Source organism: Sycon ciliatum, chromosome 6, assembly GCF_964019385.1.
Source record: "Sycon ciliatum chromosome 6, ocSycCili1.1, whole genome shotgun sequence".
Classification (NCBI taxonomy): domain Eukaryota; kingdom Metazoa; phylum Porifera; class Calcarea; order Leucosolenida; family Sycettidae; genus Sycon; species Sycon ciliatum.
Genome location: NC_088648.1, coordinates 17596955 through 17624711, shown reverse-complemented (window position 1 = coordinate 17624711; position 27757 = coordinate 17596955). Strand labels below are relative to the sequence as shown.

At 49.6% G+C, this 27757-nt stretch overlaps 2 protein-coding genes across 2 annotated transcripts; one reads left to right on the top strand and one right to left on the bottom strand.

The window, feature by feature from the left end:
* Positions 1 to 504: 504 nt before the first annotated feature.
* LOC135819537 (uncharacterized) lies at positions 505 to 5798 on the top strand. The gene is made up of 2 exons (XM_065332762.1): positions 505 to 2419; positions 4182 to 5798. Exons 1-2 carry the CDS (start codon positions 1397 to 1399, stop codon positions 5163 to 5165), a joined length of 2007 nt encoding a protein of 668 aa, XP_065188834.1. The 5' UTR covers positions 505 to 1396; the 3' UTR covers positions 5166 to 5798.
* A 1255-nt stretch (positions 5799 to 7053) lies between these two features.
* On the bottom strand, positions 7054 to 27506 carry LOC135819536 (erlin-2-B-like). Its single transcript, XM_065332760.1, has 12 exons — positions 27314 to 27506; positions 25612 to 25634; positions 24914 to 24994; positions 24165 to 24211; positions 23485 to 23546; positions 22179 to 22258; positions 21789 to 21834; positions 19346 to 19478; positions 17137 to 17228; positions 9910 to 9999; positions 8267 to 8346; positions 7054 to 8040 (listed from the first exon to the last, which is right to left on the bottom strand). The coding sequence occupies exons 1-12, from the start codon at positions 27393 to 27395 to the stop codon at positions 7828 to 7830; spliced, it is 1029 nt and encodes a 342-aa protein (XP_065188832.1). The 5' UTR covers positions 27396 to 27506; the 3' UTR covers positions 7054 to 7827.
* Positions 27507 to 27757: the final 251 nt, after the last annotated feature.

Genomic DNA, 27757 nt, shown 5'->3' with positions numbered 1-27757 from the left:
CGCCTCGGTCTTTTACTCGGCTTATATTTCCTATATTGACCTCGTACTCAGTCAATATTAGATACGTACTATGAAGAGTACACAAGTGAGGGGTTAGACAGTTGTCTAAAGTCCTCGGGCTGCTTACAGTGCTCAATGGCCAGTGGACAGAGCCTAGGGACCGGCGGATTCTGCTCGAAAAGTTGGCAGATTCTGCTCGAAAAGCAGTGAAATGGGCAGAACCATACAAACCTTATGGCGGGCAATTCCTCGAACTCTGCTCCATTTCTTTATCCACATACCAAACATGCATGAAACTTACCAGAAAAAGTACCGAATTCTGCCAATTTTTCTGCCGGCAGAATCCGCAGGACCCTAAGTCAGAGCCAGTGAGCCAGTAATACAAATATTACATAACAATGAAGCAAACGGCAAATCTCTTTCCGCTGTTACTCGGAGTTCCGTGTGACAACACTCAGCACCAGACAGCATAATGTTGGTCATATTATGACCAAGACTAACAATCACTAGAATATATGCGAAGGGTCTTGAGAAAAGAGGGCAGAGGTGATGGAGGTACAAGAGAGGGGTTATAATTATACTCTTGGTACTACTATGACCGTGTGGACTACGCCCGTCGAATAGAAAGAGAAGCACGCAAATCTGCAAATGCACCGGATATCCGGATGTGCACCAGAAAAAACAACAAAAACAAACAATGTGCCACAGATTATTGTCTCACACGGACAAGATCCGAATGAAACAGACGTAGACCTGGTAGACTAGCGCCAGATATCCACGCAACTGGCGAAGCCATGTGAATCGAGCGCAGCAATGCACACCTGGTCTGCACCACACGGAGCTGCACATCGGGCAAGACAGAATCACACGAACACAATGCACAGCAAGGTGCAGACTCGTTCGATCGGATTTCATTCAGCAGAAATGTCTGTAGTGTAGACTGTAGTGCTACTGGACTGGATTTAGATGGTTCAACTGACAGTCGAGTCACTGCACTCCTCAAAGAGTCATCGATCCTAGATCCTCTTCACACTTCGTGGATCTGCACTGCACTGAGACCACGATAAAAGTAAGTTAGTGATTTGTGATGATTCATGTGTGCCAAACTTCATGATGCACTGATCTGCTGATGGTCTCATGCTTATTCCTTGTTCTTAGTCGTAGCTTTGTCAGTATTGACTCTACAGACTACACACGGTCAGCGACTTGTTACGTAAGTAAGTTCGCGGTTCGTCGGTGGCCAGTCCTCGGTGTACGTGTAGGTCAGCCCTTTGCTGAAAATCAAAAATCTTCCTTGCGAATGAACTCACTGTTAGTACAGTACTGACAACATTCACAACGTGTTGAACGACAGGCCGGCGACAGTTGAGCTACAACCTGCGGACCACGTCTTATAATGTCGGCCGGTGCGCAAATGCAGTCCCTGGGCCCTGCCCAAGTTCAACAGCTTCCGCTGGCCAGGGAAAGAAGCGGCTGGTTGTCTGCGGATGATCTCAACCAGCTGAAGCTCTCGACCACTGACAGGAGCTTGGCGGAGCGCATTCGGGACGAAGTCGATCAGAAGACATTCACGGTGGGTTCCGGTATAGACTGGCCGTCGAATGTCGGCATGATGGAGACGGCCCTGCTAGAGTTCCGTGCCGCACGGGAGAGGATGAACAGCGATTACGACGATGTTCTAAACGGCTTGGAGACGAAGCTGGCTGTCGCCCGAGGGGCCAAGGACACCTCGATTCGCTCGAACGAGGCCCGAGACCAGGAAGTCTTCGGGGATACAGTCGACGGCCGCCCCAGGCCCAGGAGCAGGACTAGGCCATCGACTAGCGACCGTGAGGCCAAGCTTCGCGCTTTCCGCAACGAGTCGCTGGACGGTGGCTCGGAGCACGAGGATATGCGCGATACTCTGTCGACGATCAATTCGAGCATCGCCACTCTGAAAGCTAGCGAACTGAAGCTAGCGCAACAGGCGGAGGGCCTGCTGAGAATCGGCAGCGGCACGAGCCAGCCGGAGTGCGACCGTCCTGACGGGGGCCGTGCGGCGTATAGCAGTCAGAGTAGCCCACCACCAAGCTACATCCAGTGGCAACAGACGGCGGAGCTAGCGGACGTGCAGGCTCAGTTAGCCGCCGCCGCTGCAGGTGACGACGGAAGAGCAAGAGCCGCTACCCGGGCGCCGGAAACGACAGTGGCAGCGTATCCCCGGCTACACGACACCACTGCGGACACGCTGATGTTCCGGGAGATGCTGGCGCACGAGAGGAAGATTCGCAGGCGCTGCGAGGCGGCACTGACGGACTACGCGAACCTGTGCACACGAATGGCGTTGTACGACGATGCGGAGGGCATGAAAGCACGTTATCTGCGGTTACTTAGTGCACCCCCATCGGGAAATGATGACAAGAGACCTACTGTGCCCAAGGTAAGCACTATTGTGCTAGTAGAACCCTGATATTGCGTACGTCATGGGGTGCAGAAAAGTCTGTCTTACTCTTAGCTTGGCTGTGTTTACATGAGAAGTTTACATAACGCATTGCGCTTGACCCGTTGAAAATTCGCTTGACAAATTTGGTTGAAAATTCGCCCGGGTTGATTTCAACCAGGCGGCGAATTTTCAACCAGGGAGTAGTAAAATGCATTTTTACTACTCCCTGATTTCAACCCACCCCTTGGGTATCTGCAAACACTGGTCTGCGAAATGGTGCAAGGACGTGCAAACTTGACTCACTTGACCGGATTTCATTGAGCAGCCCTGCACTGTAGTCAGTACAGTCAAATCTGCCGTTAGCGACCTCTGCTGTAGGCGACCATCTACCGTTAGCGACCGATTTTCCGTGCACCGACGGTTTCACATACAAACTGATCTGTCCAGAGCGACCATCTGCAGTGCGCGACCAGCGACCGCGATTTCATGCACGGTGGCTGCATTCAAATCTGCTGTAAGCGACCGCGACCCAGGTTCATTAAGGTGCGAAACTGTACTTGCCAGTGCGCTGTCAACTGCAAAGTGTGAAAATGCGCTGTCTTGCAAGTGCGATCGACTGGCGCCTGGCCTGTACCATGTGTACTTGTGTACTGAGGCTGTGCTGTAGCTCTCAAGTCCAGGCAGTGTCGATCTACTGCCGTGTCGCATACGCGTAATACGGGTATGGTCGTCGTTGAATATCCAATAAAATGATATTAAAAATCACATTTGCGCTGATGAGTTCAAAAAGAACGAAACAGCATGCTGTCCGCAGATTGAGTATTTCGCTCCTGCTCTTGTAGCAGTTGAGCACTCTTGCGTGGGGTAGTGCCTTTGCTGTTTGCGTTATGCAGAGCTCACTGACTTGTCAGTTTGAGCACTCTGGCAAGGTACGTTCGGGCCTGATTGGAAATTTTTATTTCCATTGCTATCAGGTTCGGCCTCATTTCCTCTGTGCTGCGCGCGCTGATGAGTTCAAAAAGAACGAAACAGCATGCTGTCCGCAGATTGAGTATTAAAAATCACATTATTCTCGTCGATTTGAGTACATGGAAGCATATACCTGGTATGCCGGATTTACCATACATCTGCCGTAAGAGACCATCTGCCGTAAGCGACCGCTTTTTCTTGCACCAAGGGGCGGTCGCTTACGACAGATTTGACTGTACTTGAAGTACATGTACATGCATGGAATATTACACATGTGCATGCTGCGGACGATATCAGTGTACTAAACGCAAGATCATCAGAGTACGTAGACAAGTGAGTTCCGTTTTGTGTGGCTGACGAGTGTCCAGGTTGCGCATTGCACACTGCCGCCGTCAGCGTGGCTTGGTTTGATGGCCAGCCACATCTCAACCCCATCTTGCAGGTGTAAAAAAGCCTCTTTTGGCGGGCCAACACAGGATCACCAGTGAGAAGTTAAACCCAACACATGTTAACGAGAAGCAATTCCACACTACAAGCGCTCTCTGGCTATTCCACACTACAAGCGCTCTCTGGCTGACCTCACAAGCCAGCAACATGACTACAAGTTGTAGGTACTGACACATAATTACCCTTTCAGAACAATTTTAAATGAGAACCCTGAACCCCATCTTCCTGCTGTGTCGGTTCTTCGTTTGTCTACATGTCTCTGTTTTGTTTTTCTGTAATGCTGTCCATCCTCCTCTCACTTCCCCTGCCCGCTCTACGATTACATGTATGTGCTCTTGTACAGTGGCAGGTGTCTGGATATCTTCCAGAGTGGATCAACGGCTTTGGCGAGCCAGTGATATACGGCAAACGTATCTACCTCTCCTTGGCCGTAGCCGGGGTGTGGAAACCGTACTCGCTACCAGTGGACGACCTGGACGCCAGGAATCTCTTCGAGCTGAATAGCCCGCCGCGGATTGGCAGGAGTGATTCGTGTATCAACGCTTGGATCGTGCACGGTTCGTCGCTCTATTGCCTCGTCCACCCGAACGATCCGACGGACGACTACCCCCGTCTGTACCGCTACTGGAATGGCCTCTATCATTACCTGTGCGAGTTGCCTGAGCGAGTGCACGCGTACTGCGCCGGTGTCAACGGCTCTCAGCTGTTCGTCGTCGGCGGTCGCTACTACTCGGCCAGCGGCATGTCCGGAGTGTCCTCGTCCGTGCATGCGCTCTCGCTGCGCGACGACGATCTGACGGGGCGCTTTGCCAGCCGGGAGCCCGTCTGGGACCGCTGGCCCAACACGCCTAAGCCAGGCGCCTGCGGCATTCTTCTTCCCGCTGAGCCAGTGTTCCACCTGCTGGGCCGCTGGGAAGACGACGGCGGCGCGACGCCCAGGACGTCCAAGAGCTCGTCCCTCGCCGTCGAGCCATCCAGAACGCGGAAGACGGCCGCCGGCTCCCACATCCGCGCCGCCGCCGAGTCTAGCTGGATGAACTCAAGCATACCGACCGTCCCGGCCACCATGTTCGCCGCTGTGCAGGTGAACGGCAGCATGATCACCTGCGGTGGCATGCAGACGCGCCGTCCTAACGGTCGCGACACCGTCCAGCAAGTCACCGGCAACTGCAACGTGCTGGTCAAGGGCTACTGGCGACCGCTGCCGCCGCTGAGAGAGCCGCGCTACTACGCTCGCGTCCTCCTCTACAAGAACACGCTCATCTGCATCGGCGGCTGGCGCAAGAGCAAGGACTTTGTCAGGCAAATCGAAACGCTGGAGCTCTGAGCGCCCCAAGCCTGCAGGAACACTGCGGAATGTATTATTGGCAGTCTACAGGGGCAATCGATTGTTTTCTCATCTGTATCGGCGACTGGCGGAACAGCAAGGACCTTTTCAGGCAAATCGAAACACTGGAGCTCTGAGCCCCCCACGCACGCTGTATTTAAAACACTGCGGAATATAGTATTGACAGTCTGCAGTGTCAATCGATTGCCTTCGACACACTGATAACGGTTTTCGTCCCACTGTATACCTGCCAACGTAAGAACTCGGTGCTGCTACCTGGCTATGATTATGGTGTGTCTCGTACTGTGTGATTCTAAATTCCTCTCGCTGAATCTGCTGCGGGAGATGCCCGTACAACGACCGTGTGCACAAGACACACGCTTCTTTCTAATGATTTGCTCCCATTCGGACATATCCGAGAGGCGCTCTCTTATCTATATATACTTGTAAAAGGACTGGCTGTGTATGTATGTATGTATGTATGTGGCTTATTTTCTTCTCAACCAATGGTCGGTGGTTTGCGATGTTCTTCTGGACTGCCTACCGTAGTCACGCATTCTACATTGCTCGCCTATATCTGTAACGACAAGAGTCCATAACGGCCGGGTTCCACTGCGGCTCCGCTGCTCGTCATCCCTGGCTTGAAACGTCATTACCATAGTGACCGCGGCTCGAGCTGGAGCAGCGAGGCCGCAGCTCACTGCGAGCTTTCGCTACAATTCTTGATCAAAAACTGCGAGCCGCGGTCGCGGCTTGATCTGTTTCCCGTACTTTGCATTGTTTTGTATGCGAGATTTTTAAACTTCAGATTTTAATTCGTTGCGCATGCGCGAACACGAGGATTTTTTTGATTTCGCGCACGCGCAGGCAGGTAAAACGTCATCCGAGAATGTGGAGCACGACCGTGGTGCCACGAATGGCGAGTGTCAGTGGAACAGCACTGCTCCGCTGCATGCAGCCAAGTGCCGCGGAGCCGCAGTGGAACCCGGCCCTAAGGCCCTCTTCAGACCAGGTACAAAACAGCCTATAAGTCACATTTACATAGAAGTTTCCAGGACAACAACAAGAATCTGGCGGGAAGCCTAAAAAGCTGCCCAATCCTTTCAGGCAGGGTGCCAACCCTTGTACAAGGCAACTTTCCTGCATTTATCGTACTTTCACCAGGCAGTTGTACGAACTTTGTACCCGGGTACGACTGTCCGCTGCTTTTACACATCCCAGGCCCCTTGCGCAATTTCGTAGGGTCAAAGGTTGCCTGTATATTGCATGTAAAATGTGTAGTCTGAATGCAGGCATGGAAAAATGTTGCCTTTTAGGTTTTATGTGATTTTGTACTGGATTATCTATGTACGTAGTCTGATGAGGGCCTCTTGCTAGTACAGTCTTGGTAACGATTGTTAGGTACTAACCAGGTAGTAGTAAAATACCGGTATTTTACTACTACCCGGGAGTGGGAGTCCTGCATCAGTGCATGTAATGGGCAGAGGAATTCAAACTCATGAATAAAATAAGGCCTGGCGCTTTGTGGCCCTACAAGTAGAACGCACCACACATTCCACCCTGCACACCTGAGTGGGGCGTTACTAAGTTTACTAGATTCATGAGGTCGAATTTCTCCGGCAAAGAGGGCGCACTGTCACACGTGTACCACCCAGAGTCCATTAATCTGGTACTGACGTGCAAACAGTATGCTGGACTGTGTGGAGGACTATTCGACACGGCACGACGAAAGTGGTCGGATATCCTCTGGCAGCATTGAACATATCTACCAAGCATGCATGGCAGCAGAACACAGACTTGATTGCAATGTGTCGCAGCCACTGGCAACAAATCACAAACGACCACCGTCCGCACCTCCAAACCCACACACACACCCACACAGGCACACTTGAGAGGAAAAACGATGAATCGCGCTACTTTCAAAGGGAAAAGAAACATCAAAATAAGACAGGTCTCAAAAAGAACTAAAAACAAGATGGAAGATGCCGAAAGAATTCACCGCCACCATCACTGTCAGGAACCAATTACAAGTAGGAAAAGAATACTGGAAACTGCTAAGAAAAAAAATGCTAGAAACGCTGGGTAAACTTGAAAAATAGAACAGCTCATCGAAAGCGAACCGCTAGGAATTCCATCACCAACTAAAATGTGCACAATGGAGTAAAAAAAGTCAGAATATTCTCGCAAGGGAGAGATCGATGGTGAGCAAAAACACGTAGAACGCAGGGCATACAACAACACTGCGGACCTCGCTGACACCAGCAGCAGAGCAGCGTGTGCAAGCAGGACTAGGAACATTCGGAGGGGCCAGGCTGGCGAGGTGCATCGGACCCAGCCAATTCCACTGTACATCATATGCCAATGATAAACCATAATAAAACGAATGTCACAGAACCCTAGGATAATAAGCAAGGCTGCAGCGGCGACCTGGCAGTCAAGAATTGAAACAAAACACTAATAAAGTTTTAGCCGTGTGTGTACAGGCGCGGCGGCCGTAAGCAGTGGCCCAAATTACACTCTAACATACACTCACCTCTATTTCTACACCCGTACTCTAGCAGGGCGACCTACCGACACGTCTAAGCTCGCACTCCACCCAGCGCCAAGCGAGGCACTGCGCCCTGCAAAGGCACACACCGACACCAACACCACAGTGCACATCTCACTTCTCGGTTTTCGGTACTTCGTCGGTGGACCACTTGCCCACCGAGTCAATGTCCTCGGAAAAGACATCAATATTGGCCTTGATGCCTGCCTTGTCAGTGCTCTGTGAGTCCATGAAGAACTTTGGAATACTAGTGCCGTAGTAGATCTTGCTGTTGGTCGCAATGGCCTTGATACGCTGGAGCTCCAGGTAGTCCGTCGTCAACTTCACCTGATCACGGGAAGGAACACAATACCGCATGCATGCACACACACACACACACACGTGCACACACACACACACACACACACACACACACACACACACACACACACACACACACACACACACGTGCACACACGTGCACACATCAATGCCATAGGCAGGGAGCCAGGCATACAGAGAGACAAACCGGCACAAATACACATAATTATGTACACATATGCTACATGCGTACCTTATTGGATTCGGCAATCTTCTTGGCCATGTAGAACTCGGCGTCTGCGCGTGCAATCTGTCGTGCCACAAGAGTTTGATCTGAATAAAAAAAAAGAGACCAAGGAGAGAGAGAGAGAGAGAGAGAGAGAGAGAGAGAGAGAGAGAGAGAGAGAGAGAGAGACAGAGACAGAGAGAGAGAGAGAGAGAGAGAGAGAGAAAGACAGAGAGAGAGAGAGAGAGAGAGAGAGAGAGAGAGAGAGAGAGAGAGAGAAGCTGATTAGTGATAGACGGATGTCACTGGGCAGCACTTCTGATTCGAGTTACCGCTGGGGCGTGGGCACCTTGCGTCTCACCTACAACCAAAGGATTTTTTGTTCTTCGAAGGAATTTGCTCAGGCGTACATACAGTGGAACTTGCTAAGTTCGTACCCGGGTAAGACATACGCCTGTTTAGCACGGTCCTTTTTCGTCGCACGGATTTTCCTCCCATAAGCGCATACACAAATGTGTTCGGATACGACGTACAGTCAGACCTCGCTTATCCGGATCCCTTGCCATCCGGAAGAAAATAGCTGGTTACAAATCTACAGCATACGTGGTGCATCCAACAAAACCGGTGTTTGGCTATCCGGTTCCCTCGCCTATCTGGACACTTTTGTGGAAAACGGATGTGTGCAGTTAAGCGAGGTCTGACTGTACCGTAAAAGTCCGTAAATAAGTACCTGCCCGAAAGAAATACCCCCTTCATTCTTTTGGCTCTGTCTGTTGAAGTCAAGTCAAGCCCGATAAACATACTGCCCGAAATAAGTACCGGTACGGTGCGCACATGCAGCACGTAGCATGTACATCGACATGAAAATGACTTCTCCACTACACACAAGTCAGGTCCGAAAGTTAGTACGGGTGTGGTCACTTAATTCGAAAGTAAATACGTACTTATTTACGGACTTTCACGGTACTCTAATAAGATATACAACTCGTGCATGCCGGATTTTCAGCAGGTCCAAACACACCCAGCCTCACACGCTACAATACGTTTTGGTGTTTTCACACACCTTCACACATGACAGCAGGTTCAAGTTGATACGTACTTCAGTATGTTGACGATGCGGACGGGGCTGATTGCAAGGCGGGACGCCTGGTTTGGTGGCACTGACCACGTACATTTCTGAGTGCAATAAAATAACTTCGACGAGCATTTTTGACAAACTGTCCATGTATCATTTTAGCGGGCCGCAGAAGTCAACTTTGGATAAGCAGCACCTGGGATACTAGGTACTGTTTTTCCATACCCCAGCGGGGTATGTCTCTTACCCCAGTTACACTGTATACACATGCACATACATACATACGCACACACTTGTACTTGCTCACTGCCAGAACAGGTGACGTGGGTCTCCCTGGGAGAGGGGAGAGAGACTCAAAAGGTATCTTAGAAACACAAACACATACACACACACACACACACACACAACGCACACACACACAACGCACACACACACACACACACACACACACACACATGTGCGCACACGCACACACACACACACACACACACATGTGCGCGCACACACACACACACACACACACACACACACACACACACACATGTGCGCACACACACACACACACACACACAAAGCAAGAGGGGGAAGGACTCACCTTCAATCTCTGCAATTTTCTTCTGGCTTTCCTTCTCCATGATCTTCTGTTGATACTGAATCTTGGCAACCTGTGCATTCTTTTCCGCCTCTAGCAATGGAGAGAGAAAGAGAGATATGATAGAGAGAGAGATAGAGAGAGAGATAGAGAGAAGGAGAGAGAGAGAGAGAGAGAGAGAGAGAGAGAGAGAGAGAGAGAGAGAGAGAGAGAGAGAGAGAGAGAGAGATAGAGATAGCTCATTGGATTTCAGCCCCTGATGCATCCATTCCTTTTCTTGCAATCCTCAAGATCAATGTGTTCTTTTCAATGTCTTGAAGATCTTGGACGGGTATCTCAAAGAGAAAAACGGATGGACGCAAGGAACAAACACACAAACACACAACCACCCACCGCACCCCCCCCCCCCCCCCCCGGATGTGTGACCAGCGTTACGGGGTTGGCGCAATTTTTTTGTCGTACCGAACATCATTCATTCGGGGGGTGGGGGTGGGGTGTGTGTGTGTGTATACATACATGTGCAGTCATGAGATTTTCGTCGTCCAGCATAGCAAGCTATGTTCATTTCAGAGGGAGGGGAGGGGTCCGAGTACGAAATGAACGATATTCGTTTCAGGGACGACAAGAAAACTGTTGCGACGACCCCTAAGTGTTTTCTCGTGTTTCCCAAGAACATGTGGAGCACAAGATTCTCTATGTCCCAAACTGGGTCCCGGATGACACTTTGCCGCCGGGCAAGCCTCTTTAAGCATTACGTGCAGTGCTAGAGGGTCCACTGCTGTACAATGCGTCAACTTAAAACTAAACTAAGCCAGAAGGCGCCACCATACCGCCAAGGCACAACCAGCCAATGCAGGACTAGGGGTGGCATTGCGCGTACTGTACGAACGACAGGTCCGCGCACGCAAGCATTTCAGCCCTGCAGCGCACGTGACCAAGCAGTTGTCCACCACTGAGAAACGATACAGTACATTCAGCCGTGAGTTGCTAGCGATCTACCTGTCTGTGCGTCACTTCAAGGATTCACATCTCTGATGAAGCTCTACAGAGCAGAAACTAGTTAGATAAAAATGAATTTTATAACTTAGAACTGTTTGAAGAAAGTGTGTTGTGTCGGGGTTTCCGAAATCCAAAACTGCCATGTACTTCCTCCGCGTCATCGAAATTGTCGCAGTTTGACTAGTGACTTGTCACTTGTTACTGACAACTCCATAAGCTAAGCCATTCAAAACTTATTACACAGTATGATAGTCTGAAGCCTAGAGTAACGTTTCAGGACAGTTGGACTGAGAGTTTTCATGCAGAGATGAAGTCCTCGTCGTCGCTGATGTCAATGGACGCAAAAATATCGTTCCAAAATATTTCAAGGAAGGTTGAAAGTTGGTCGCGCCTCATCTCAAACGCTTTGACTTTCTCCACAGGACAAGAGCTGCTATGCTTGTCGTCTGCTAGTTCTGGATGATTTCTACTTCACCACCAACGAAGCCTAGTAAGAATACACGATCGTTGCGAGGTCGGCTGATTACCGTCGGCGGAATCACCTCGATCTTGAAATGAACATTTTTTAGCCGTGGCATGCCCATTTATTTTAGCTGTGTGGTCACAGCTCATGCAGGTAAGTGTACTATCACGTCCAGCGTGCCCTCTTTTTCAGCATCACTGCCCGGCCCTGATTCACTGGTATACCCGGGGGGGGGGGGGGGGGGGGGGGGGGATGATGGTACGGCACCTGCGTGTGCATCACTAGCACTACATGTAGAGTCTACACGGCTCTTGCAGGTACAATCATGTACTGAGTGTCTCGGCCAGAGCGACAAATTTATTGCTGTTGCAGGCATTTAGTTTGCTGACCCCTCGGTGTTTCTCCAAGCGCTGCCACTTGTTCCACGAAGTCATTCTCACCCCAGCTAAGGTAAAACAGTGATGAGGCTTGAGTGAATGGCCATAAGCACGAGAAATGTGCAGGCTGCAACGCCTGACTGATCTCACCGAGTCGAAATTACCATCGCAGCGACATCAGCGAAGAAATTGCGTCTAGTTCAAAAATTCCAGCTTCCAATAACAGAAAATAGAACTTTGCCGTCACCCTATACTGATGACCATCGCCTATGTCGGATTCCTTACCTGTGGTACGAGTGCTGGTGAGTAAATACCCCGTTTTATATCAAAAGTCAAACTGCGACAATTTCGATGACGCGGAGGAAGTAGGTCAACACTACGACAAGTCCACCTTGTGTTCTTCAGCAGCTTGCATACATCAGCGAGTTCACCACCGATATTCGCCCCATCAAAGGTGCAGATAACTTAGTCGTAGACTGCCCGCAGCGCCAACAGCGAGGAAGGTAGGTAGCCGGTCTCAGGGTCGAGTGCTACGGACTCGTCCTCCAGTACTGGCTGTATGGTGCTTGCCTTGCCAGCATCCGGCCTGGAGCCTGTCACTGGCATACCTGTCAACGATGGTTTTGCCACCGTCATACCTGTCATCGACGGTTTTGAAGAGTTGGTGGTTTTGCGACGCACCATTGCGTGCAGCGGGAAGGCGCCAAGAGTCGAACGATAAGAGAGCGCGTTCTCAACACAGTCAAGCTACGTGTTGCGAAATTCGATACGCTTATTATTTACACCCGTTGTTGTTTCTGGTCTCGCTGTCTTGTCCTGTCCGGTGTCAAATATGGTCTGCTGTCTGTACGGGAGTGATGCGTGGTGTGCAGTATATGGGTGTGATGCGTATGACGTGGTATATGTGGTGTATGCGTTGTCAGAGTGTGTGGATCTGCTTCTGCCTGTGTGAGTGCGTTTGTCTACTAGTTGTTGCACATGCGTGGATTATGTGGTGCATGCGCTGTGCGAGTCGGGTTCGGGTGCGAGGGAGTGGTGTGATTCGTCCACGGTGTTGTTGTCTTGGTTCTGGTCACATGTATCGTACGTACTGGTCGCTCATTGGTCGTTTCGATGTGTTCGCCCTTTCTCTGTTTATAACTGTTGGTTGTTTATTATTTCGTTGTCTTTCTCCCCCGTTCTCTCGCCCACCAGTTGATTATTGATTCTAAGAGATATTGTTCAACTCCAAGTAACTGTGTTATTCTGTAATCCGCTTGGATGAGTCAGAGGGTAGTTGTGTGGCGGGGAGCGGGGGACAATTCCACAACATACGCATAAAAGGAGACAACACCTCTCAAAAGCAACAAGATGAGCCAAGTCTTGTTTTCTGTACGTCAACAAGTGTTGAGCTTCAATTTCAGATTTACGATGGAGTGCATTCAAGGCTTGACTTGCTTGTCCCTTTAGTACAAGCAGATCTGGAACAGATGAAGACTATACGGAAAAGGACCAGCTCCAGCTCCTATACCAAGGACCAGCTCCTGGATTGTGTGGTGGAACTGTACCGAGGAGACATGGAGCAGAGCGCCACAACTGCTCTGCACAAGCAAAAAAAGTGGAAGTGAAGGCAGAGGAGGACAGAAAGCTGGGTTTCTAGCTGAGAGCCGACGCCACTACTTCCTCCGTATACAAAAACTTCGTGACTTTTTTTTGAAAGCTGCGCACAGCTCTGAAATTGTTCCGTTTGACTTGGAATAACACTCGTGGCATTGTCTAACCTGTTTACAAGCTATATACAAAGAAAAAAGCAACTCAGACGAATGAGATTGAGTTTTTTCAGAGTCTTCGTCGCTCATGTCATTGTCACCTGACGACGCTGACTCCGCATCGCCAACAGTCGCTGCTTCCGCTCGCATTTCGTTCAGATTCTTGTCACCTGCAGTGATGATCCGACGCTGGACTTTGGCTACGTCCTCTTCATCTGTGTACGAATCGGTGTCAACTATATTCAGTTGTTCCAACCCGCAACCTCCATTATGCCGTGAAACGAGTCGTACAAGCACATCCCCACGCTTCGCATTTTCTCGCCAGGAAAATCCTCCCAAGCATTCTACAATGGCTTCGAGGAGGTCCCTGCGATTCCCCTTGGCGACAAAGGAGGCGTCTGACTGGAGAGAGGCGAAGAAAGCCAGGCCATCGACATTCTGATCCTGAGTCTGCGCTGGTTGCACGACGACTGAAATGTTTCATCTTGCCGTGCGAGCGAAACAAATCGATGTTCTCACGCTGCGTAGATATCATGGATATGGGGCCGCGCACCGCAAGTACGAGCCTGGCCAGTTTCAGGGCAGCGAGTGCCGCGTGACTTCGTGTTCCAGCCACGAGCTACACTTCGTCACTGAGTCAGTTTCTTGGAGCAAGTAAGTGTTAGTTTTTTTTCATTTGACTCTTGAGTTTCTGTCGGCAACGTCCTCACACGCATGGCGTACGTGGAGAATCTGTTCGGGATCAACCAAACTCACCTCGACATGGACGTGGGTTGTCGATGACAGCCTTTGGCGCCGTTCGTTGAGCAGGTTCTTGCTCAAAAACACCATGCAAAAAAAGTCACGAAGTTTTTGTATACGGAGGAAGTAAGTCCTTCAAAGACAAGGCAACTTTGGTAAAACAAACCACATCCGCACCAACAGCAACAGGTGAGAGTCCAGGGACATCTTGATGAATTCCAAACGCTGTCGCTGCTAACGGCTAAAAGACCAGGAAAAGCTTCATACAGCCTATCTTGTCTATACCAATCCTGCTTTGCCAATTCCCTTGCAGATGCACATTCAGCGCTGGCAGATGTGCGGGGCCTTCGCGCCATCCTCGAGCATGTCGCCGTTTCAAAGAAGGACATGGTGGTTGCGACAACAGGCATCGCATTCGTTGCCGAGGAACGCCAGTACCAGGCCAAGCAGCAGAAGTGCCTGGCAACACTGCTGCCCCATCTCAAGAACATCCTGACCCGGACAATGCTCCTCAAGATGGCAGGCTCTGGCCTCACGTACAACCACCTCGTCCATGCCTACAAAAGAAACCCGTAAATGGGCATACGGCTATTGTTTATCGACAAGTCGACCGGCAGCTCACGGGTCACCAGCAACCGCCGGATTATGGATTCTGCCATGCAGCATTTTGCAAAGAAGTAGTAACCCAATCTTCATAGGAGCCATTGCCTGCGGGCGTGCGAGCAAGTGTGTGCCTTGTGTGTGTGTGTGTGTGTGTGCGTGCGTCGTGTGCGTGTGTGTGCGCACGTGTGTCTATGCGTATTGCAGGGCTGGGGTTGGCTAGTAGAGAAGGGTAGGTGTATAATGGACATGTACATGGGATATGTAGGTGTGCATGTACATGCACCAAAGCAAACTTATCAAAAAGGCATTCTGCACCTGCATGTATATGGCGAAATCGAGCATTGAAGCATTCTTATTATTTTCTCATTGGCACGTACACGTTTAGTACATTCAATAACCAAAAAATGAGGAAGATTGTAAATCAGATTCTTAATGAAATACCCATCCGCTATACATCACAAATCCTGTACAAATTTGAAAATTTAGTGAAATTGTCATCGCCTATATCTCAAAAGTTAGCACTGAGACCCCGTTTTTGTAAAATTTTATTTCGCCATTTGCCTACAGTACGAGCAACCGCCCACCAAATTTTCAGTACACAAAGATACCGACGTAGCAATACAATTCCAATCAAATTTATGCGGAAATGAACAAAAAGCCTGTCGCTTGAGGGATTAGCTACAGCTGCGCTCACTGAAATCCGACCACTTGTGCAAAGCTGGCGCGCTCAACTATAAAAACTGCCCTTGACGCCCTGGAAGTGGCACGAATGCGGCTGGATGTACACTTATACTGATGCAATGTGAACTGGTCCAGGGCGCCAGCTCTGCACTTTGGGTCGGATTTCAGTGAGCACAAATCTGTAGTTGGCGAGACATCACGTACAAACTAGCACGCGGGGAGCCCCAAATCATAAAAATACTCATGGGTTTGAGGGAAAGACACAAACGGCAAAAGTCTGAAGACAAAATTGACTGTCACCACCAGGACTCGAACCAGGGACCTTCACTTGACGCTACAGTCCATTTCAAAACTATAGACGCGTAGGGTTTTTGAAATATTTCAAATTTGGCTGGACCTTTTTGAGAATAGTTTTCGGAATATTGCTCAGGACCGCTCCACAATTACTCTCATATAGTTTTTAAACGATTAGATAACAGACGCCCAATTTGGAAAATTTATGCACAAAGTCATCACAGATTTTATGTGGTATAGATACTGGCATAACGGTTTTTGCCTAGGTACGCGTCTATAGTTTTGAAATGGACTGTAGCGATGCTCTAACCACTGAGCTATGGTGTAGCTGTCATCCCAGCAGAGACAGTTTTAAAACATTTTTTCTTCAGACTTCGAAACTCATGCTTCCTGTGACTCCACACAGGCGGGTGGGACCCAGCCCTCACTGTAACCCACACACTTCACGTACAAACTAGCACGCGGGGAGCCCCAAGTCATAACAAATTCACTGGTTTGAGGGAAAGAGACAAGCGGGAAAAGTCTGAAGACAAAATTGACTGTCACCACCAGGACTCGAACCAGGGACCTTCACTTGACGCTAGCGATGCTCTAACCACTGAGCTATGGTGTAGCTGTCATCCCAGCAGAGACAGTTTTTAAACATTTTTTTCTTCAGACTTCGAAACTCACGCTTCCTGTGACTCCACACAGGCGGGTGGGACCCAGCCCTCACCGTAACCCACACACTTCACGTACAAACTAGCACGCGGGGAGCCCCAAGTCATAACAAATTCACTGGTTTGAGGGAAAGACACAAACGGGAAAAGTCGGAGCAAAAAATTGACTGTCACCACCAGGACTCGAGCCAGGGATCTTCACCTGAGGCCACTGATGCTCTAACCACTAAGCTAGGTGTGGCGGTCATCCAAGCAGAGACCGTTCAACATTTTCTTCAGCCTTCATAGGATTATTTCGTTTTGCCGCAGTCTGACCAGGACCACAAAAAAAAGCAAATAAAACTCGGAGGAGCTACAGGGTCATAGATTAAAGCAAGAGTACAGAACCCCCAAGAGTGTGCAACTCCAGCAATGGGGGTCTGTGATGGCAGAAGTTCACATCAAGTGACGAACCCGTACACATTATTTGCACCGTGTGCATGATAGACCCTGCTTTGGGTTAAACTCTCTCGTGGTCACTTTGCACTGTTTGGCAGCGTAACGGTACCTCTTGAACCAAGTCAGGTGATGTGAAGCTCTGCAGTCACAGCACTGTATAGAGGTTGTGCAGGCAGTCGCACACTTTTGGGGGTTAGGTACTCTTGATTAAAGCATGAGTTGCTTACCGATGACAGCTCGTTTGCGGTCAGTCTCAGCCTCCTTCTCCACCACCCTCTGCTTCTGCGTGGCCACCAGCAAGCGGGTCTTTTCTCCCTCCCTGCACAGGGCAACGGCGGCAGACAACACACAATGAGTTTCGACGCCAAGCTCGCCTACAAAAGCATCCCGACTGGAGCGAGTCCTACTGGAGGGAAGGGGTTTCCTACTGGCGGGGTGTGGGTTCTAGTGGAGGGAAGGGGTTTCCTACTGGCGGGGCGTGGGTTCTACTGGAGGGAAGGGGTTTCCTACTGGCGGGGTGTGGGTTCTACTGGAGGGGAGGGGTTTCCTACTGGCGGGGTGTGGGTTCTACTGGAGGGAAGGGGTTTCCTACTGGCGGGGCGTGGGTTCTACTGGAGGGAAGGGGTTTCCTACTGGCGGGGTGTGGGTTCGACTGGAGGGAAGGGTTTCCTACTGGCGGGGTGTGGGTTCTACTGGAGGGAAGGGGTTTCCTACTGGCGGGGTGTGGGTTCTACTGGGGGGAAGGGGTTTCCTACTGGCGGGGTGTGGGTTCTACTGGAGGGAAGGGGTTTCCTACTGGCGGGGTGTGGGTTCTACTGGAGGGAAGGGGTTTCCTACTGGCGGGGCGTGGGTTCTACTGGAGGGAAGGGGTTTCCTACTGGCGGGGTGTGGGTTCTACTGGAGGGAAGGGGTTTCCTACTGGCGGGATGTGGGTTCGACTGGAGGGAAGGGGTTTCCTACTGGCGGGATGTGGGTTCGACTGGAGGGAAGGGTTTCCTACTGGCGGGGTGTGGGTTCTACTGGAGGGAAGGGGTTTCCTACTGGCGGGGTGTGGGTTCGACTGGAGGGAAGGGTTTCCTACTGGCGGGATGTGGGTTCTACTGGAGGGAAGGGGTTTCCTACTGGCGGGGCGTGGGTTCTACTGGAGGGAAGGGGTTTCCTACTGGCGGGGTGTGGGTTCTACTGGAGGGAAGGGGTTTCCTACTGGCGGGGTGTGGGTTCTACTGGAGGGAAGGGGTTTCCTACTGGCGGGATGTGGGTTCTACTGGAGGGAAGGGGTTTCCTACTGGCGGGGCGTGGGTTCTACTGGAGGGAAGGGGTTTCCTACTGGCGGGGCGTGGGTTCTACTGGAGGGAAGGGGTTTCCTACTGGCGGGGTGTGGGTTCGACTGGAGGGAAGGGTTTCCTACTGGCGGGATGTGGGTTCTACTGGAGGGAAGGGGTTTCCTACTGGCGGGGCGTGGGTTCTACTGGAGGGAAGGGGTTTCCTACTGGCGGGGCGTGGGTTCTACTGGAGGGAAGGGGTTTCCTACTGGCGGGGTGTGGGTTCGACTGGAGGGAAGGGTTTCCTACTGGCGGGATGTGGGTTCTACTGGAGGGAAGGGGGTTCCTACTGGCGGGGCGTGGGTTCTGCTGGAGGGAAGGGGTTTTCTACTGGCGGGGCTTGGGTTCTACTGGAGGCGCCATTTCCAAGCATGTCACTGTTGGTCGACAACACGTATTCGTGATTGAATGTTATTCAACCTTACAACAACACACATGCATACAATACTATAACCACGGTGTAGTAGAATCCTACGGGTTTCTCGTGAAATCAGAAATGTTCCTGGTCAGGTCTGGTGTCATACACAGTAGCGGCGAGTTCTCGTACAATTAGGCAGCAATGCATGCTCGTATGCTATGCTGCTGCTCAGTCACACACACACACACACACACACACGCACACACACACACACACACACACACACACACACACACACACACACACACACACACACACAGGTGTAGTTCACTACTTATACACAAGCTGTGTTGCTGCTGCTGCTGCCGGTCACCACAGCATACTCACAAGCTGTGTTGCTGCTGCTGCTGCACACTCACACATAAGTCCACTGCGCACCCACACGCTACGCTGCTGCACACTCACACATAAGTCCACTGCATACCCACAAGCTATGCTGCTGCACGCTCAGACATCAATCCACTGCATACCCACAAGCTATGCTGCTGCACGCTCAGACATCAATCCATTGCATACCCACAAACCATGCTGATGCGCACTCACACATCAATCCACTGCATACCCACAAGCTATGCTGCTGCGCACTCACACTTCTTGCTATCGTGGAGTGTGGCTGGTGAACTGTTCGTGCTGCTGTCTGTAAGCGTCAAGTAGCCTGGTCTGGTCAAATCAAACATACTGATTACAATCACTTACATGTGTTCAAAGTTTTGCTTGATGGACTGCGGGATCTTAGGCTTGGTGACCCGCACTGCCTGGATCATCAGACCCTTAGCCATGCTCTCCAAGTCCTTCTGCAGCGCGGATTTGAGATTCTCGTCAATCTTATCTATTGAGCAGAACAACGCCGGGGAAGGCAAAACGGTTAGTGGCTGCCCACACAACGGGGAAGGTAAAAGATTGGTGGTTGCCCAGTAAATAACGACACGCTTCAAGCGAAATTTTGCAATTTCCAGACTGGGGATCAAGTACGGTTCGTTTATAAGTGAGTTGAAACAACAATGTTACTCCGAAGAAAATCGACGCACAACACGCGCACGCACACACACGCGCGCGCGCGCACACACACACACACACACACACACGTAAACACACGCAAACACCCACACACCCACATGTGTTCATAAAGGTGAGTAGAAAAAGGAACTAAAATGCATGTCTAAAAACATCTCCGTACTACAGATGGTCCCTTCCATCTCAGATTTCCGGTTCCCGTCACCTGGCCGGTCTTGTTTCCGGGTAGACTGTTCGAGTTGCACGCGGAGTAGGTCGGACTTAAACACACACATGCACATGCAATCGCTGGTCTAGGTGTGGGTTGCGTTTGACTAAAGTAAGCAGGCCCGGGAACTTGATCATGACTGAGTGTACTGTTATATACACCACGGGTCAGCACAGGGCTCAGAATTGTCACTCCAGCCACTATCATGCCATGTAATCTCCATAGAGTATACTGCACGTTTCAAAAATATAGACGCGGAATTTCAAAAATCGTTAGGCCAGCATCTATGCCACACCAAATCTGTGATCACTTTGTGCACAAAGTTTTCGAAATTGGGCGTTCGTTATCTGATCGGTTAATTTTCCGAAAAAAATTCTCAAGAAGCTCCAGCCAAATTTGAAGTATTTCAAAAATACCATGCGTCTATATTTTTGAAATGGACTCCAGGTCTTCTGGTGTAGTATAGCACACGATGAGAAGTACTAGCCTGCAATGCCATCTCCATAGTATACATGCCCGTGTTTTCTGGTGTACTGTAAAAGCCATTATTCTAACGAGGCGCATGTATAACGATTTCCCAAAATTGACTAGTTCACGTGTGCCAAAGGTAACGATTCTCACTCATATTCTCAACGCTCAATAGGACAGTATATGTATCGATTTCTGTATAACGATTTGGTTTGTGTGTGTGTGTGTGTGAGTTAGCGACAGATTTCCCCTCGTTAACTCGTTAGATTTAAGACTTCGTTATATATGTATGGCTTTTACAGTACAAAATAGCAATGAAAAATATCAATTGTGCACTCATAACCATGTATAAACAATTAAAATGAAACAATTCCAGAACGTTTTCGTGTGACTATCATCAGTGGAACATCGTCACATAATAAGAATCACTAAAACAACCAGTTATATAGCTAGAATATGAAAAGAAGCGTGAGAATGCAGCACAGCTAGCGGTTATGCATAACGCGGGAGACCGCCGGACGATCGTTCGTCAACAAACCCGACGGCGGTAACGGAAAAATTACCAGGAGAACGAAACGAAAATGGAGGAAAAACGAATCTGAGGAGAAGCCAGAGACTAGCGGAGACACGACTGAGAAAAATCGAGAAGGCGGAACCAGTAGCGGCAGGTGAAAGTACGGGCGCAGCAGTGAACGCGTCAAGGAGAAAGAAGCGATGGCATGAGGAGATGGAGATGGAGGATGATGATGGGGATGAACAGGATGATCAGGAGGAAAGCAAGGGTGAGCAGGAACAGGAAGTGGATGATGAGAGTGATACTGACGAGGAGGAGTTCGACATCGACAAGAGCAAGTCTGCCATCTACAAGCATTTGGTGTCCAGTCCGGATTGTCGTAAGTTGTTTGATGATTCCTGGTTTAGTGTTATTTGTTGCGCATGTTTCTTTAAGCAGTTGCAGGTGTTGGAAGCTGTATATATTCGCACACGTGACCCTGTTCTATGCAAGCAAAAAGAAAATGTTGTAGCACTCACACTTTTTAAATAATACGCACTCACCAGTGTTGTCCACACGCACTCACAGCTGCCACATTCATCTACTGCTACCATTCTCAGATACACTGCAAAGGTTCACACTACACGCGTTATGCATAACCGCTAGCTGTGCTGCATTCTCACGCTTCTTTTCATATTCTAGCTATATAACTGGTTGTTTTAGTGATTCTTATTATGTGACGATGTTCCACTGATGATAGTCACACGAAAACGTTCTGGAATTGTTTCATTTTAATTGTTTATACATGGTTATGAGTGCACAATTGATATTTTTCATTGCTATTTTACGACTGTTGTCTCCTCGTCGGTTATTTAAATATTTTACAGTACAGTACCGCATGTAGAACAAACGATAAGTAGTACAATGTCATGTACTCCAACGGCCAGAACACTTACCAAACATCTCGATGTAGACCTCTTGGAGTGTGTGTGCACTGCAAAACTGCCCACAGATTGAAAAGAAAGAATGAACGAGAGAAGCAGAGGGATAGGGAGAGGGAGAGAGAGAGAGAGTCCGTCAATTATAAAGATGGCATTCTCATTAGAAATAAAATTGATAGCCAGTGGAAGAGCTTAAGCCACATGGACACACAGCAATGACATCAAACTACCAGGGTCTACACAAACTAAACACATGGATGCTTGCGTGCACACACACACAAACACGCGCGCGTGCGCACACGCGTGCGTGCGCACCCGCACCGTATATGCTTATTGGCATACACAAACGCGTGCACACAGGCACGTATACGTAGAAAGCAGCAACACAAGCACTCTCGGTCGTACCTGGTTCAGTTCGTGGTGGACCTTGTTGAAGATGAGGACGCGATCATAATCTGCGGTGTAGTTGTGAACTATGTCATAGACTAAACACAAATCCATGTACACCCGTCCGACATACACAGACATAGCCACAGACAGACAGACACGCACGCGGAGAGGACAGACAAAATTACTCTATAATGACACACGAACGCACACACACACACACACAAACCCCCCTCCCCCCCCCCCCCCCCCCCACACACACATACATGAATCATTCACACACACATGTCCACCGGTAATACCCTGCTGCAGCTGTGAGTACAGATATCAGTATATCTGATGTCTGGTTGTGTGTGTGTGTGTGTGTGTGTGTGTGTGTGTGTGTGTGTGTGTGTGTGTGTGTGTGTGTGTGTGTGTGTGTGTGTGTGTGTGTGTGTGTGTGTGTGTGTGTGTGTGTGTGTGTGTGTGTGTGTGTGTGTGTGTGTGTGTGTGTGTGTGTGTGTGTGTGTGTGTGTGTGTGTGTGTGTGTGTGTGTGTGTGTGTGTGTGTGTGTGTGTGTGTGTGTGTGTGTGTGTGTGTGTGTGTGTGTGTGTGTGTGTGTGTGTGTGTGTGTGTGTGTGTGTGTGTGTGTGTGTGTGTGTGTGTGTGTGTGTGTGTGTGTGTGTGTGTGTGTGTGTGTGTGTGTGTGTGTGTGTGTGTGTGTGTGTGTGTGTGTGTGTGTGTGTGTGTGTGTGTGTGTGTGTGTGTGTGTGTGTGTGTGTGTGTGTGTGTGTGTGTGTGTGTGTGTGTGTGTGTGTGTGTGTGATGCCGTCAATCCTTTTTCTGCACCTTGTCCTCACCCACTTACTGAGGTGTGGTGAGCCCATAAGTGGGATCATTTTCAAGTCCACCCAGAGTTTTGGGGATTTCAGGGGGTGTCGGCCGTTGGGCGGTTCAATAACCAGTTGAGTCATCTTTCCAAGATTCCTTTTGAGTCTCTCTCCCCTCTCCCGGGGGGACTCACGTGACCAGTTTTGGCAGTGAGCAACAAGTACAAGTACAAGTGTGTGTGTGTGTGTGTGTGTGTGTGTGTGTGTGTGTGTGTGTGTGTGTGTGTGTGTGTGTGTGCATCCGTGTGTTTGTGCGTGTGCACACGCGCACATGCTTGCACAATCTGTTGCATGCCCACAATCAGGTTGGCTGGTTAATTTCAGGTCGGACAAGGCTGGGTATAGCCTGACCTTGGAAGAGAGGGCTGCTGAATCATTGAACCCCCCCCCCCGCCTGAAAGCACTCAACAGATTCCATAGACACAGTGGCACACAATCCTTATCCAATAACCTACCGTGCCTGCCATCCAGCATGTTGACAACCTCCACACGGTCAAAGTAGATCATCACACCACCACTAGAAAAAGATTATAAAAAAAAAAAACAGAAAGAGAAAACAAACACAAGAAGATGTCATTGAGCAGTTGCCAGTGATACTACTGGCAGTACTGCTGCTGCCACTGCCGTCATTGTCGTTGTTGGTGTTGTAGTGGCTGTTGCTTTTATGGTTGTTGCTGCAGGCAGGATCATTGTTGCCATTGTTGTCTTACTTGTACTTTAGACATCACCGGGCAAGGTTTTTGACCCACAAAACAACAAGAAGCAAACTGCACAGGAGAGTTTGGGTTCAGTGAAATTAGTACAAAAATCAATTATTTTCTCTGTTACTAAACTTGCAGCGTTGCACTGACTACGATTGGACCACCGGCTCTTTTTTTCATGTCCCGCAGGAATTGGAAACTTCACACTCTGGTGAGAAGGCAGCACTGCCTGTGCCTAAATGCGAAGTAAAATGAAAGACTACAACAACAACAACAACAACAACAACAACAACAACAACGACGACGACAACAACATTGCAAACACATAGACACAGACAAACCGAACAGACATGGTACACACACACACAGATAGAGAGAGGGGCAAACAAAACAGGCAAACAGGGACAGGCGCAAGCCCGCCAACAGGCACTCACCTTGTACCGCACGGGACATTGGTGACTTCGTCGGTTTGTAGTGTGGTCTAGGACATGCCCGAGGGGAAAGACAAAACAAGTAACAAGGTCAGTGAGACATCGGCAGTCCCATCACAAGCAGGGAAGAAGGTACTAACATGCGGCCGGGTGGAAGTGTGCAGCATAGAATAGCATGCGGCTGGGGCATAACTACCGCAGTCACTACAACGTGGTAGTGTCTTGTATTATAGCCGGTCTTGTATAGAAGCCTGTTTCGATTACAAGCCTGATGTTCAAGATACACAGGTAGAACACAAGCCTGATTATAGTGTTGACATACGGTAAGATCTGTAACTAAAGACCACTGTGACTAGCGACCAGCCTGGTACTACAGACCACTTCCCCAGGCACGTAGGTCTCACGTTCATATGGCTGTGCGGTGCAAACCTCTAACTAAGGACCACCTGCTACTAAAGACCGCTTTCTCTGGCCCCAAGGGGTGGTCGTTAGTCACAGGTTTTACCCTACATAGAAATACCGCGTTCGAATAGACGCCCAGCACTGACATTGGCTTCTACTGGAATAAGCCCGGCATCACAACAGGCGACATTACGGTAGGTTAGCAAACGTGTCAGGACTATGTTATCCGGACCAGGGGAATCTGGGCCGGGGGAGCTAGCACTCTACTAGGCAATCGTGACGAGAACTCCAACGTGCATATGTGGTTGAGATCTGACAGCGAGGCAAAAATACGAGGCATAGGCACGCACCTGTACAAAGCGATAGGTTGTGAGGAACGGGACCATGAAATGGAAGCCAGGACCATTGGTGTGCTTCAGTAAAGCGCCTCCCTGTACAAACAAACAGCACGGAACACAAACACCAGTGTAGTTAGTTTATTGCTGTCTTCATTCAGCAACAGTAGCAGCAGCAATAGCAGCAATAGAAGAAGGAGCAGCAGCAGCAGTAGCAGCAGCAACAGTAGCAGCAGCAGCAGCAGTAGCAGCAGCAGTAGCAGCAGCAGCAGCAACAGTAGCAGCAGCAGGAGCAGCGCCAGCAGCAGCACCTCCGCCCCAGTAGCCGAAGCTGGAACAACAGCCAAGCTAGTAGCAGCTCAGCAGCCACACACAGATCAAATCGCGTTTCCGGACAGCTCAACGGTCACCAAGACGAAGGACAACCGGCCGATCATTGCATACGTAGAAAGCATGACCTCTGGGCCAACACAGACAACAATACAACTTTGTGAGTGGCCGAGCCCAATGGCAACAGCCCCCAAGCACAACCCTGGCACTAGTACCCCCACCGACTGAACTAGGTGGCACACACACATACACACACCCCCACACACACACACATACACACACCCACACACCCACACACCCACACACACACACACACACACACACACACACACACACACGCCGGAATATCAAGTCCAAACTGAGCTCGCAACACAGTCCCTTACCCGATAGTACACAGCAACATGTCCTGGAGAAGGCAGGCAGTCAAACAAAAAGAAACAAATAAATTGACACGTCACTGTAGAAATAAAAACATAATGCTCCGAGTATGCACACATCCCATACTGTACAAGCAGAAATATTCGTCTGGAATTTAATTTCGTCTTTTTCGTCCAACGAGCTGTTGGACTAAATTAAATGCTGGACTAATGTTAATTTGTCCAGCTTTTCAATACACTCTTATGATCCATGGACGAAATTGACAACCGGACGAACTCCCTTTCTTTGGAGTTGGACGAAATTATTGACCGACGAAATTGTCTGCTTATACAGTAAACAGTGAATACTAGTCAAGCTATTCTGGAAACATGAATTTCATGCCATCCCTGCATCCTGACATCCCAAATGTGTTGCTACCAGTTGATGTAATGGCAGCCACGTGGATCAAGGCAGCAGCTGATTCATGCAACACAACTTTTCTGCCTCAGCGTACTCCGCAGACAGCCGGAACCCCTTCGTGGAAACATACAAGCTAAGATAGGAGACCCTTAGCATGCAGCATACAGCACCAAGAGGGGATGTCCCCTCAGTTGCAATCACTCCCAGTACAAATAAATCATTGCTGCAAGTTTGAAAGTCAACAATAGAACCTCCTTGGAGGCCCGCACCGCACAATGAAGTCCAGGGCGAGATAAAATCAGAGTATATACAGTATAAGATGGTCTTGACTGGCAACAGAGCGTGAATATCGCAGGCCAAGGTGTGAAGGACGCTGCAGAATCACACGGGCATTCTGAAATGGCGCTACATTGTTATCACAGGCTCCTGGGGCAATGCCATCCACACAATCGTTTCACGGCACTTCGCTATACAATGCAGCAGCCAGATAGGCAACAAAAGTAGCAGGAAGCATTGCGCAAACTGGACAAGGAAGGCATCCATGTGTTGACTTATACTTGACGCCCTAGTGGCAGCAATGACAGCTTTCTACGTGAGGATTGCGGCGTGAACTGCAAAACATGCCTTGTTGCATTGGAGTCGCGTCGGCTGCATGCGCCTGCCGCATACACCACGCGCCTAAACCACATTCTTAATTTTTGTTTTCAACGTGTAGTGGACCTTGTGTTTCACGCGGCTTGAACGTTGGCATGGATAAATCCGGAAAATGCAAAAAATATTTCAAAAAAGTCCTACGGAGGACCAATCATAGGAAAGCGCGTTCCTAAGGAAATCCGTAGGGAGATGTAAGTATGAAAGTTGCCCTCGCTCCCCGGCGCGTACGACATACACGTACATATTTTCATACGCATCTATGTAGAGCGAAACTTCCCAAGTGACGGGGGCCCGCCCGATAGCTAACATGTATAGGGTTTCCCGGCACCCGTTTGAAGACTAGTTTTCGTTTGGGGGTGGGTGGGTTTGAAGGAGTTTCGTTTTGAAAATAATTATTGAATGCAGATGGAGAATGCCCAGTTACATGTGGTTGTCGAAAATAATATGACATCAATATTTTATTCGAATTCGTTTTACCTGCAGAAAAGGTAGGTGGGTGGGTGGGTACATGTACTGAAAATACTAAACCTTTTCGTTTTGCAACAACTATTGGTAACCCCGGACGGCCCCTAAAGCAAAATCATCCACATCCAAGCAGGGTGGGTGTGTACATTGTTCGCTGCAAAAATTGTGGAAAAATCCGAGCCCACATACCTTCCTGGATTTTGTGAAGAGCAAGTTGAGCCGAGAAGGCAGCGATAGCTATCAGGGCCACAACAATGGCACCCAGCGACATGACTGGCCAAGAGCTCGTCACGGAAGAGTAAATTCCAGTAGCGTCAAGAAACTGTTGGTGAGCAAAAGAAAACTTTGAAGTCTGTTTCAGATTCTTTTTAGAATTATTTTGTTCAGAGAGCCAGCATGACGTACGTGAACGTTCGAACGCACGCGCATCATGCATCGGATCGGATTTTTGTGGCTGCAGCCGCCGCCGCGCGCGCACCACATATTCTCACCCTGAAAAAGCCCGATAATGCGATATTTTGCCACAGGCTCACGTCCACAGCTACCATGGCTACAGCTAGCGTACGTACACGTGTAGGATCACGTGATCAAGAGTTTTCGAAGAAGCCAGCCATGCAAGAAACACGTGGTCTC